This window comes from Microcebus murinus, chromosome 2 (genome assembly GCF_040939455.1).
Source record: "Microcebus murinus isolate Inina chromosome 2, M.murinus_Inina_mat1.0, whole genome shotgun sequence".
In the NCBI taxonomy this organism is placed as follows: Eukaryota; Metazoa; Chordata; class Mammalia; order Primates; family Cheirogaleidae; genus Microcebus; species Microcebus murinus.
The window spans coordinates 86,661,123-86,674,811 of NC_134105.1; the positions used below are offsets into that span (position 1 = coordinate 86,661,123).

The window sequence follows — 13,689 nt, forward strand, 5'->3', positions numbered from 1 at the left end:
CTCTTCGGTTATGTTAACACAGTAAGTCAGGTTAATGTCACCTCTGTCAAATCTGTCACATACGCTCAAGCCCCAAGCCCTGTTGCTGCTCTCAAATGACTTCAGCTATCTCTGCTTGGGTCATTTATACGATGATTTCACGGCATACTCTTGTGAAGGCAATCTTATTTCCCTTACTTTCAAGTCCCAGGGAGACAACTCACCGCACCTCCCATCAACTGCAGTTCGAACCAGGGGCTGAGGCTGGAAGGACATCGGAAGTAATTCCTCTGGAATACAAATGAGTCTGCAGAATGTTTTCTTGCTCATTACCTACCTCTTCAGCTAAAAGAAGTTCCTTTGGAGTTAGAGCTCCCAGTGGCTTCAGTCTGGCATAGGATGTAGTCACCTACTTGATGAGTTTTTTCAAATCATCTATCACAACAGTGGTAATTTTGAGGCATGCCAAATCCTTATCCCTTCTGCTTCCTTCCTGCTGAAAAGTTGCTGAATCTTCCATTGATTCTCAAAAGGCGTTATGGCTTTTAGCACTGCATTAATCTGCTTCTGAAGATCAGGGCATTTATTTTTGAGATCTCCATCTTGTTGACTTCCTTAAGCTCAACTATGTACCCTTTAGCTATTTACATGGTGTGGGAGGGTAGTAAGATTTTTTAAAAAGAAGAAGAAAATATCACATCATTACATTATATAATTCTACTCAATTCCCTTCCTTCTAATTGCAGCAGAATACCCTTAGAACAAACATTAAAATAAATGTGGGAATAGGAAAGGCAGGTTGAGGAGAGAATAACTTCAAGTACCTACAAGGCTAGCACCTTCTCATTTTATAGGCACATGGGGGCATAATGGCCTTCTTGTTTACTCAACATGTATCTATGTCTCCAGCTGAAGCAACATTTCTATTCTAGAAGAACCATTGCTATTATAAACATATACTGAGCATTGCAGAAACTTCTATTAAAGCTCATGCACACCTGTGCTTCATTTCCTCAGTGCAAGCTTAGCAATGTTTCAGACAGGGACCAGGAATCCCAGGCTCTGACATTGACTATAAAGAGCAAGTCACTTGCATCTCTTTATGCCTCCTCTGTAAAATGAAATGGTTGAATAAGATGATTTCTTACATTCCTTTTAGCTCTCAATTTTTTATCACTTTTCCTGAATTAGGTTATGTAGTATCATCCTTCCTTCCCTTCTTTCTTCTTTATCTACATATCATCTGTTTATCTTTCCCAAGTATTTTGAGGTTGTTCCAGAGGTAGATTTAAGTTAATGAAGTTTAAACATCAGGGTCCTTCACTGGGCCTCTTCTAAATAAAAAAAATTCAATTTGTTTTCTAATTTTATATTTTAATGTTATATTCTTTCTCTTAAAGAGAGCTCTCAGATTTGTATATACTTTGCATCCTACACAATCTGTATTTGCCCCTGGGTGGGATAGGAAAAAGACAAATACAAATAAAAATATCAAAATAGGAATTTAAAAGGAAGATCTGAGAAAAGGAATGGAAAGAAAATAGGCCACACATTAAATGCTAAACAGTTTCCCCAGTTGAGCATCAAGCTGAGCTCTGAGGCTCAGAGTTTCATGGAAGGCAAAGAGAGGGATTTGTACATTGTACAACTCTTACTATCAGAATGGAGGACGTGTTGAAAGACAACATTTAATGTTAGTATTAACAATTAATATGCATAAATCCTGAACTCTGAGAAATGTCTCAGTGGAATGTTTTATAGGAGACAAAATCATACATTGACGAAGAGTGGTATTTTCACAATGATAGAAACCATTATGGAAACAAGTAATACATTTTTGTTCAAATATATGTTGAGCAATTCCGCCATTATAAGGCATTGTCCTATGCAGACAAGAGATACAGAAAGGACCACGACATGGAGCTGGTTCCCTCAGACTTGTCAGGCAGACACACAAACAATTAAAAACTAACTTGATAAATTGATCATGGAGGCCTGTACAAAGGAGAGAGGAGCTAACTCCCACAGGGACATGGAGAATGAAGGGAAGAAATAACTTATGAGCTCAGTTTTAAAGGTAAAAATATTCTTTACATAATAGTTGTCACCTCACAGGGAATGTTTAAAAAACTGCCAACATTGCCTAGAAATTTTTCTAAGCACAATCTGACTCTCATTCCCTTGGCTTATGGGCACAGTGGCTGTTGTAAAATAGAATTGCATTCATTGAGTCATTCCTTACAGACCCCAAAGTCACTCCACCTTTCGTGCAATGAATTCTTGCAATTCATTTCTAGGTCTTCCCGTCTTATTTCCTTGAGTGTTTGAAGGATTTCTCATGGCTTACCTGTAGCCTTTTTAATGAATGTGATGGGTTTACTAAATCCTTTAGTTATCTGTAGAGAACCAAAAACCAGGTATCTGGACATTTAAAATAAGAAACACTAAGAAAAAATAACATTTGAAACTATACTAATGGACATCCCTTGGTGTTCAGATATTTTCAAAGTCAAAAAATATTTATTCAAATGAGCAGTTTAAAAATCTTTTCTAAGCAATTCCCATTTTGCAGCCATGGAATAGAAAGTGATTCATCTGGCAGCACCTCAAAAAATTGTAAGCCACAAAATGAGGAAAAGCCTGAATTTTAAGCATCCAAGGTTAGGTAATAGAAAGCATCTTCATGAGGAAAATAGAATCTCATAATAGCCTTGTTTGGTGAGGTTTGTATACTTGGAATGAACATTGTTCCCCTGCACTGGTATTCCCAAAGGAATGGAAAAATTTCTGCATCTTTCTAAAGTATTCAACTATAGCATCAAACAGGCTTGCAGGTTTGCTCTCCATTGTGTCTGGCCAAAAACCCAGAGAACTTCACCTTGCATTATGCATGCCCCTCTAACTCCCTGTAAGTTTGAAAACACATGAAAAGTCTCTTCCTGCCATCCTAACTTCCCTTCTCTTTGATGGATTGCAATAGGCAAGCGGTTCCTTGCAATGGAGCAAGATTTTCAATCATGGGGAAATTTGGAGCTTCTGCAATTGATACTAAAATTATGATGCTGCCATCGTACCTCACTCAACAGGGGATTTGAAAAGGAAAAAAATAAAGATTCAGTACGGAGTCACTGTCACGCTGTGGCAGAGATAGTCTGCTGAAGTGTTGGGTCAGGAATTCAGCAGTCCTTTGCAGAAATTGCATTCAGCTTGAAATTCAGTTCATAGGATAGAGTTAAAAACATGGAAATAGAAATTTAGATTTCTAGTTTGAGTTGATCAGTGATTAGTAGTTAAGCTGAAGCACTATAAACTCTGAACATTTGAAAGCAAGAGATTTTTAATATATCTAACACCTGAAAATAAAATTTCATCCTATCCAGGGTTTTAAAAAAAAATCATAGTAAACCTTATTTCTTCATTCTCCTCTCCCCACTAAGAAATAGGAAAATAGCTGTGAGTTTTAAAGAATACAAAGCAAGAAATCTCTGAGCAAGGTACAATGACTAGTTAAAATAAGCAGTGGGCAGTTGTTCAAGGATTAATACTAAAATAGAAGCTTAACGATTCTTACAGTTACCACCTGTTACTACACCTCAATGTTGTGGAGAACAAGTCTGAACAACTCATTGACAGCTATCACTTATCGGCTACACACCATGTGTCAGACATTTTAATGGATTATCTCATTCAATCCTCACGACAGCCCTATGCGGTAGATATTATTAGCCCCTTTTTAGATGAGGAAGCAGGCACAAAGCAGCCAGGGGACATGACTAAAATCACCCAACTAGTCAGTAGCAAAGCAAGATTCTCACTCAGGTCTATTTGATTCCCATCCCAGGTTCTCACTCACACTGCTACCTGAATTTAGGGGCAAGAGTGTAAATCTCTGGCTTTTAATTAGCAGTATCTATGATGGTGATGCCTTATGAGCCAGCTACAGCAATAATAGTAATCATAGCAGAGATGGAAATAGCACATACTACCTGTCAAGCAATGCTCTGGGTGCTTTAAATCTATCACTTTATAAAATCCTCGCAACAACCCTAAGAAGGAGGAAACTGAGCCACCAAGGGTGTAAGGAACTTGCCCCCAGGTCACACAATCAGCAAAAGCTTAGGAGTCAAAGTCAACTTCAGACTCAGACAGCCAAGCTCCTGAGCCCCTGCTCTTGGCCACAACACTCTATTGCTTAGCCTGGAGTTTTAATCTGGATACAGACTAAATTCATGCCCGCATTTATGCCAAGTCCAGCCACATTCTGAAATGGCTCCACTACCTTAGCACAACTTGTGAATTAAAGTGAAAGCTGAAAAATCGATGAAGTCCATGATCAATATGAACAACCTAATGTATTCTTGAATTATTCTGCTCAATTAAGTTTCTATTACAGAGTTTAATCCACATATCTGACAAGTAAAAGAGGAATAAAAATGATGATTATGTGAGATTAATCAAATAAAGTGCCAAATGATTTTCAACAGCTAACACATGCATCTCAACACGTTTAAAAAGATCTATTGCATATGTGGATATATTAACACAGGTCCACAAGGTGTATAGTTGGTACTCTGTGCACAGAACATAAGCCTAGCTCAATATCTGTTTTGAACCACACGCAAATTAACCTTACATGCAAGCATGAAATGTTTGATGTCATAAGGCTTCTGTGAACCAGCTGTTGAAATCAATATATATATATATATATACATATATTTCTATGCCAGTTTCCTAATGTTCTAAATGTTATCAAATGTGAAGTTACTAAGATTTTTATATTATGTTAAAGATGTCACGTATTAATAAATAGCTAACAGCTTGTTTTTATTGTTTTCTTTCTCTCCAGGTATCCCCAGTATTTCCAGTATTGGTAGTAAGTAAAAAATCACCAAACCCAGTCTAGCCTAGCTTTGCTTTGTTGTTCAGCTCCTCAGATCTATTTTCCCACTGTCCATTTCTGATGTAATAGGGTACTTGCTTTGTGAATTGCATTTTATGTGTTGGTTTTCTGCCCAGATATGCTGAGAGCACAGATAAAGTAGTTATTTATGCATAAGTCTTCTGCAGACATGGCAGTGCCACTGCTTTTCTGACTACTTTTGACCAATGAAGGCCACCTCTACAGAGGTGCAATTACTTAGATAACCATAACTTATTTTAGCAAAAATATAAATAGTCCTACTTACTCATACTTAGTAACCAACAAACAAATTGAACTCTCTCTCTCTAGGACTGAATGTGGATTTCCAACATAATTTAGAAAAGCAGAGAATGAATGCCAATGAATGCCTGGGGCATAATCATCAGAATTCAAGGCAAAGGCCATGAAACCAGGGAAAGGGAATTTTGTTAATGTATTAAACTCTGGACTTTGTGAAGGCCTGAAAGAGGCAGGTTTGTGAGCACTAGTCTTTCCAAAGGAATGAAGGAAAATGATAATCAGTACATCCATTTCTCCCCCCTAAATTATAATGATCCATGTCTCCAGGACCACTTAGGTTTCAGTTTGATAGAGAAGAGGTATAAAAAATACATGCAGAATTTAGGATTCAGAGTGCTAGAAAATCCTGCTAGAAATCTAAGCAATTAAAGAGAAATCCCTCTTGAAGCCTCTGTGGAATGCTTCTCCAGTCTCGCTGCAAAGAACATTCTCTCTGCTATACTGGGAAAACCAGTCTGTAGCTCCCCGTTTACATATAGAACAACGCTACCCGAACACCAAACCCGAAATGCCTGTTAGAAAATGTCCAATAACTTTCCAGAGCAGAATTTTACATATTTTTACATACTGTACCCTTTATCTCTGATGGCTAAAAGCTTGGAACAAAACCTGAGTAACTGATTAGAAATAAAGTACTGAGGAAGCCAAGATTATGCACTGTGAGTGAAGAGAAGAATTTTCACTGTAGTGTCACCCTTCACAGGCCCATGTCATAGGCTGGGTGATCGCAAGTGTAAATAGCAGTTGAAAGATTGCGACACCCAACATCCATCTAAAAAGCAATACTCTGATAATCTGGATAAAACAACTTCCTACTTCTTATAAATGCATAGTCAGATCTTCCAATTTATAAATCAACCCAGTTTACTTAAAGCTTGTGAATATGCCTGGACACTGATTTGTTAAGAACTGGATGTGGTAAATGCCATGAAAATTGGCCTCTTTGTAAATAGAAACAGTGTCCACATCCATTTAGATGCCAGCCTAGTGCTACACTTCCCCTTTGTGATCTTGTTGAAACAGCGTCAGCACGACGAACTTGCAAATGAGAACCTTCAGCTCTAATAGTCTAATTTTTCTGCTTTAGTATCCCCCCTCGCATTTGCCTAACTGTATAGACACCCCACAATGTGCTCCTTTCAGGCCTTGACAATTGCATTTGCACATGCATTTTAGAACAACAGGGAACCAAACGGAAGCAAGCGGAGACAGATTATGGAGGCTGCTGTCGTGGTCTGGCCTGTCGAACGTTTCAGAAATGGATGGATGGAAAAGTAGTTCTTTGGCGCTGGGGTGTCTTTCTGTTCGGAGTGTCAGTTGTGTGTTGCATGGACCCTCTGACTGTCCTGCTCACTCCACATCCCATCCAGCCGCCTCCACCACATCCCCCATCTCTGAGCATCAGCAGATGTTGACCTTTTACACACCAAATCGGGAAATTCCAGTTTGGTTTTGCTTTGTTTTATTTTGAAATCAGTGGTGACCTGAAAGGATGCTTTGTTGTGCCTTTGGCAAATGTATTAACCTTTATTGTCAGGAACCTAGGAAAATTTAACTCCTAATACCTAACAAAAACCCTCCGACTAAAAGTGATAGTTTGTAAGCTGCCTTTAGTATGCCTCTGGCTGCTCTGCTTGGAGTTTAAAGGGCGTTTTCTCAGATTTCCAGCAAGCAGGATGTAAGAGCTTCCAGGGGCCACCCAACATCACACGTGACTAGTTTGCCTGTTGCCTGGCTTTTAAGGTAAAGAGATTTACAATAAAACCATCAAACATGATTGTATCTCCTAGGCTGCTTTAATGGCTTTCCTAAGTTCCTTCTTTGTGGACTTGCCTGCTGTGTGCACCAGTGGATTCCTTTCCTCTCCAAAGGGCAAGAATTCACGCGTAGATGACTCACTGCCTGTTCTAGAGGGCATGGGAATGGGGTTTCCAAGGTGCAAGCCAGAGAAGAGGAGGCTGCTTGGATTTTTAACTAAGTTTGGATGTTTGCCAGGGCTTCTCCCTTTACCCCAAAGAAGGAATCAATGAATATAATTCCACGACTATACAGGAAGATACCATTATAAGAGATGTAACACCCATGAGATTCTGATCATCAATGCATATCTCACGGAAAATAAATGATGTCTAAACCATTGATGTATGTAACCATAAGTTTACATACACATGCTATATACACAGTGACTAAAGGCTTTGGAGCCCTAATAGATTTCAGTAGCGATCTCAAAATGTCAGCGCCTGTATTAAGGTTTGAATGCATGGACAGAGCAGTCATCCTTTCCGATCATCTGCTAAAAATGTTTTTGAAACAAATTTTCCATTAAGGTCATTTGTACCTGCTGTTGTCTATCTATTAAGAAATAGGTTTTCCAATCATCCCAAGGGTACTTGATTTAAAACTCAGTCATTTTGATGTGCTTTGACCATGGCTGAAAAAATATTGGTGATATTGTCAGCAATTAATGAATCCCAAAATAAATCTGTAGCCATTTGAGCCTTATGATCTATGACTTGACTTCACCAGATGTGGTAGTAATTCATTCAGATTTCATTTTTTATAAAATGTATTATGCACTTATAAGTAAACATTCATGATTTTATCCACTAAACATTTGTTGATGCTGATAATCCAAATTAATAGCTGGCTTGGTATGGGTGTTTTTGTTAAAATGATAAACAGATCATTACCTTCTAACATATATGATCTGATCTTTGGTCCTGAAAAACAAATCATTTCACAAATTATACTATTTAAATATATCATAAAGAGCATAATTAGACCGTCAAAAATTGGCCTAATGTGCAAATAGATTTGTGTGGGTGATTATCACTTCTTACAAAAAGCACATGACAGATGGGTCAGAAGTTAAAGGTAGACCAACCAGAAAGTGAAAGATCACATCAAGATAGATCATTTCAAATGACTTGGAGTTTTTAAATAAACAGAAATATTTCTTAGCATACCAACAAAAGAAAAAAGAGATGCAAACATACGGTGAACTTGACTATAGATTATTTTCTTAAATTATTTTGAAATGACTGGCATGATGGTATTAATATATAAAACATAGAATACTGGAGAAGTTGTTTGGCTGTCCCTTTGTCTGATCCCCAACTTACTCAATTTAAAATAACATTTCACTCAAGGGAAAATTTCTTGTTTTCTCTTATAATAAGCATTTCCTTCATCACAGAGGTAAAAATTCATCTCTAATTTGATTTAATTGGCAGGTCTGTTAAACAAGGGAAATGCTACCTGCAGGGATCCATCAGCCTGTTGAGAAAGCCCAGAGATGTTTTCATACTTTAAAACATTTGATGCCAGTTGGAGACCATGTAAAAGTTGTTTTCCATACAGCATCCAAATATTTTTGTGCAGTACCAATTTATTGTAGAAACCTGGATCGTGAGGAAAATAACAAGGTTAATCATTTTCCCACCCAAGGGTTATTAATAATCATGTTCATGCTATCCAGAGAGCTGCAGTGTTTGTTTGGTTTTTTTCCCCCCTTTGCTTTAATACTTCTAAATCCCCCAAATAAAAGTTTCATTTAAATTGCCCTTTAACTAATTAGGTTTTATATAATGAGGAAAAAAAATATCAGGCTAGTGTAGCGACATGGCAAATTGCATAGTGTGCTACATTAATTTTGAGCTGTTTGCTGATGTTCTAGAAGGAAAGCTAAGGTCCCAGGTGAAATGCCTTTGGGATTGTTATATCATGTACCCAGTATCCTTATCACAGAACCATTTCATATTTGTGTAACTAGCATTTCACATTCGTGAAGCCATGTGGTTATCCTAAAGTTGAATGAACATTAGGACATAGCTGCCTCTTTAAACCTGAAGAACAAATCAAATATACCAATGGAGGAGGGGGAAAGAATCTCCCACTCAAAAAAAAAAAAAAATCTGAGATGTTTACTAATCTTTATTGACAACAATTGCCCACCTTGAACGAATTAACTTTTTCATGTATTAACCTTTCCCCAGGTGAACTTAGAATGCCAAGCCACTTTTTAAGTGTGAGCTGATATCTCTGCCTTTGCTAGTTATTTCTGTTAGGTCAGAAAATTCCTGGCTTAAATAAAGATTTGCCAACTTCTCCAAAAGGTGGTATGATGAAACTTAAAACATGTTAACTTTGAATCCCCACATTGTAGCGGTCACTTCAAGGGTGTAGGTATCAATTGAAGCCTTCCTGGACTGTCATTGGAGAGCTGTCCAACTAGCCACTCCACTGCCTGGAAAAGTCAGGCAGAGCTTTTTGCTTGGAATTGCAGGAAGATGTTCCTATGTGTCTACACTTCCATTTTACAAGTGGTGAATCTGAGGCTCAGAGTGCCCTTCTTCCACTACCGAACATCCCCAATATATTGAGGAAGAGGGGGAAACGTGTAGATGTCAGCTATATTATAGAACATGAAACAGTTAATGAAATTAGCTATGCAAATTCTGAAATATGATTATACATATTCTGTGACAGTAAACCATTTTTTTTCTTTATCTAGATCATTGCTTATAGCCAAATAAAATTCTATGTGCCATCTGAAGGAGAGCCTTACCACTATAACATTAAACTCTTATCTTCCCCACCAGTTTAATGATGCTATGTTTCTGAAAGTAGGCAACTAGCTGTGAAGATGGTAAGATTACCTCTGAGGCTCTGGGGTTTTCTCCCGGAGAGCTTTAGAGTTTCCTGTAGATTCCTTTCTTGGCTTCAGTAATGCTATTTCCATATTTCCTGAGGAACAACAGCAGTGACTATATAAACCCAAAGGGATCTTGTGATTTCATCTCCACCTGATATTCTCTTCATAAGCCCAGGAAGAAGGATGTTCAATGAAGGCTCATAACATCCTCTCAGCAAGGGCATTTCACAGCATGGTAGCCCCGTTTCTCACAAGGTGCCATATTTTAGCATCAAAAAATCATGTAAACATTAGTGTTGGTAGGACATTTAAATAGCAACTCATCCAACCTCATCATTTTACAGGTAAGGCAACTAAGGCTTATATAAATTATCTAAAGCATCTGGACAGTAGGTGAGACAGGGTTACAGCTCAATGTCCAATGTCCAAACGAGGACTCTTTTCATTCTACCATGACAGTAGAATTCACCTTCTGATTTATTTAAATTACTAAAGTATGAGATAGTACATGGTAGACTATACTAGAAAAAAAGTCAGTAAACTTGCCTTTTGGTAGAAATGCATGGTCACATTGTACTCTGTCCTTAAAGGGTTTTCACAAAGTGACTTAAAGCTGGCTACAATTCATGCTCAGTGAATGCCATTTGTTGCAGAAGACAGCTTAACATTCTAAAGCAACCTGCCTCCATTGCTTTCCTGATGTAAACATAATGTCTTTAGCTTTCTGCTTCAAGCTTCCTTTTCAGCTTGATCCGCTATGGCGTCAGCACTATATGGTCAGAGTTAGGCATCCTAACATAGTTCTCTCCAACTTTACAGTGCAGAGAGCTTTCCTTGGGGCACAGAAGAGGAAAATACTTTTTTCCATAGCTTCATTTTATAACTGGCATCTCAGTTTTTCTCATTCATGAAAATGGATTTCAACTGTTACAAATAAATTGTTATATGATAGCTTTTTTGAGGGGTTCTTAAAAATTTTGGAAAAACTACATATTTGATTCACATTCTAAGATGATATGCTTCTAAACAAAAAAAAAAAACTTGGGAATTAACATTTCCATATCTTTAAAGATTAAAAAGAAAATATTTCCTACAATATTACAAACTAATTTCTATTGCTTTCTGAATGATAGTAATTGATATAAGCCCTAGAACTAGATTGTTTGCTAAAATAAGCTACATCTTAAGTGAGCTTTTTTACTTATCAGAATCAGTTGCTTTGGGAACAACTAAGATTGCAAAAAAAAAAAAAAAAAAAAAAAAGAGGGACATTATTTTCCCTACTTTAAGTCAGTACAACTGTTTATACCATAGTAATCTGATTTTTATTATAATAGCAACCACACATAGAATGAGCTAACATTTATTAAATGCTCACCACCGTGCCAAGCAAATATTCACTCATTCAGTCTTGACAACAACCAGTAGCAGGTAGTGTCATTATCTCCATTTTACAGAGGAGAAAGTTTAGGCATAGAGAAGTTAAGGAACTTGTCCAAGTGGTAGAATTGGGGTTCCAACCAAGCCTGAACTCCATTTACATGAACCATACTTTTAAAAAGCCCCACCTAAATAGATCTTTTCTAGATTCCCGGTAGATGTAATTTGAAAATTCAAAATAGCATCTGATGAGCATTTCAGATGTTTTGTTTATTTTTAAGTTCTGGTGTATATGACTGCAGTCTCCATCCCATACAGAGACACAGTCTTTGGAGTCTAGTCAAGGAGACCCTCAAGACAAATGCAGTCCATTTTCCCACATGCATGGGACCAAGATCCTTAAGAAGAAGGAATATTCATACAAGGATATTCCTAAATGATTGGCCATCTACAAGCATATAGTAATCCCTCCCATCACCTTGATCATAATTCTCAACTCCAATTTGGGTTTCACTGTGGCTATCAAAAGTCCCGCAGTCAGAGCATGCAGCAATAATTTCTCAGTCATTCAGGGAACTCTTAATCCCTAGATTCTCCAAAGGGCATATGCCCTGCCTCAACAGGCTTCCTATTTCCCTCAACGTTAGAGTGATGCTGCCAGGCCATGAGAAAACCCCTGGAGTGATAGGACTTGTCAGCTGAGAGAAACCTTAGCAATCTCTTATCCAGCATCTTTATCTTACAGAAAAGGAAACTGGAGTCCAGAGAAATTGCCAGCCAGACAGCTCCTCAATGGCAGAACTGGGACCAGGCTTATCTTCCAACTCCCAGTGTCCTGTGCCTTGTAGTAAACTACCACTCTGAGACCTTCATATGGACCAGAGATTTTCCCTAGTTGATTTGTGAAAACAATGAAATTAATAAATTCTGCAACAGTTCACCCAAAGAGGTAATACAGATACTTTTGTCATAACTATTTTTTTCTGTTTGCAATTTATAACTACTTGAAACAAGTAGCCTACTGGCTAAGAATTCCCGAAAGCTTTATGCTGTGCAAAGACTTTCATTGGAATTGGATATTATAAGATAGCATTTGTCTCAGCCTGTGTACTATTAATATACCCTCCAATGTGCCTAACCTAACTTCTGGGAATTAGACATCTTTTAGTAATATTCGTTGAATATTTACTACATGTCAGGATCTCAGAGTAAAGAAGTAATCAGAGAGTAATTGGCTAATTTTAAGTTGTTTCCTTACTTGGCCTTGCAATTATAAAACAAAATTTAAAAAGAAAATTAAGGTGAGATATTAAGTTAAAGATCTCATGATGGCCAATTATTAAAATGTATAGGTGCAGATAGTAACATGCTATAGGGGTTTAGAGGATACAAATTTTAATAGCTATTTTTTTCAAGACAGCATTTTTCCTCCCAAGGAAAACATATAGCACATATAATTTTGAGCTGCCAGAGGTATGTATATGATTTCCACACGATAGCTGGTGGTGGTTCTGAGTTTTAACTATACAGGAAAGTTAGGCATCCTACATAATGAAAACTATTTGGAAAAAAAATGTCTAATTATATTCCCAGGCAAAAATAAGGACTTCCCCTGCCCAAGAAGCTATGCTAAGTGTACAATATGAACAAAATTATGTTATAGGTAGGGAACATATTGTGACTGAAGTATCCATTTTGATAATTCCATACAGGTCAAGTAGTCTTAGCAATTCAAAAGTAGAATGACCTACATTAATTTTGTAATACATATAAGAAGATCCTTAAACTGAAACCTCAGAATCCTGGGGAGAAATCATAAAATGTTAAGAAAAAAGCTATACTAAATTTTAGGAATAAATAATTATTTAATATATTGGAATATGGAATAAAGTTTAATTTATGCAGTTAATTTTCAGAACTCATTTCTAAATTGATTTAATGTAAAATTATTTCCTTTGCTTAAATTTCTTGGCAAAGGTTAATGATAAAATAATACATCATATTATTGCTTTCATTTCATCAAGCAAAACAAATCACTAAATACTTAATGTTAAATTTATGAATATCACCCCAATTTACAATCTGTATTTGTCTCTACAACAGAAAAAGATGGAGAGAATTGTATTTCACCAAACTAAGATTGTCTTAATTTGATGCTAATAATATAAATAAATATATTTGAGTATAAAACTATACCAATGATTTGAAATCTTTTTTAAACAAACAATTTCTAGGAATACAGATAATATTAATTCCCTCAAATGCAAATTTATAGTTTTTCAAAGCTGATTATCACAGATCAAGTAGGCTCGTTCTATTAATTCAGTATCTACCCATCATCAAAATGCTTAAGTTACAAGCGACATTCAGGCCAGGCATGGTGGCTCACGCCTGTAATCCTAGCACTCAGGGAGGCCAAGGAGGGAAGATCACTTGAGGTCAGAAGTTCGAGACC

General features: G+C 37.0%; 1 protein-coding gene across 5 annotated transcripts in view; it reads left to right on the plus strand.

The window, feature by feature from the left end:
* NTNG1 (netrin G1) overlaps positions 1 to 13,689 on the plus strand; it is a 317,947-nt gene that overhangs the window by 242,720 nt on the left and 61,538 nt on the right. For all 5 annotated transcript variants that reach the window (XM_012751581.3, XM_012751583.3, XM_020283438.2 and 2 more), the window contains exon 5: positions 4,826 to 4,852. In XM_012751581.3, the coding sequence (XP_012607035.1) occupies positions 4,826 to 4,852 (27 nt within the window). The remainder of the gene's footprint in view (positions 1 to 4,825; positions 4,853 to 13,689) is intronic.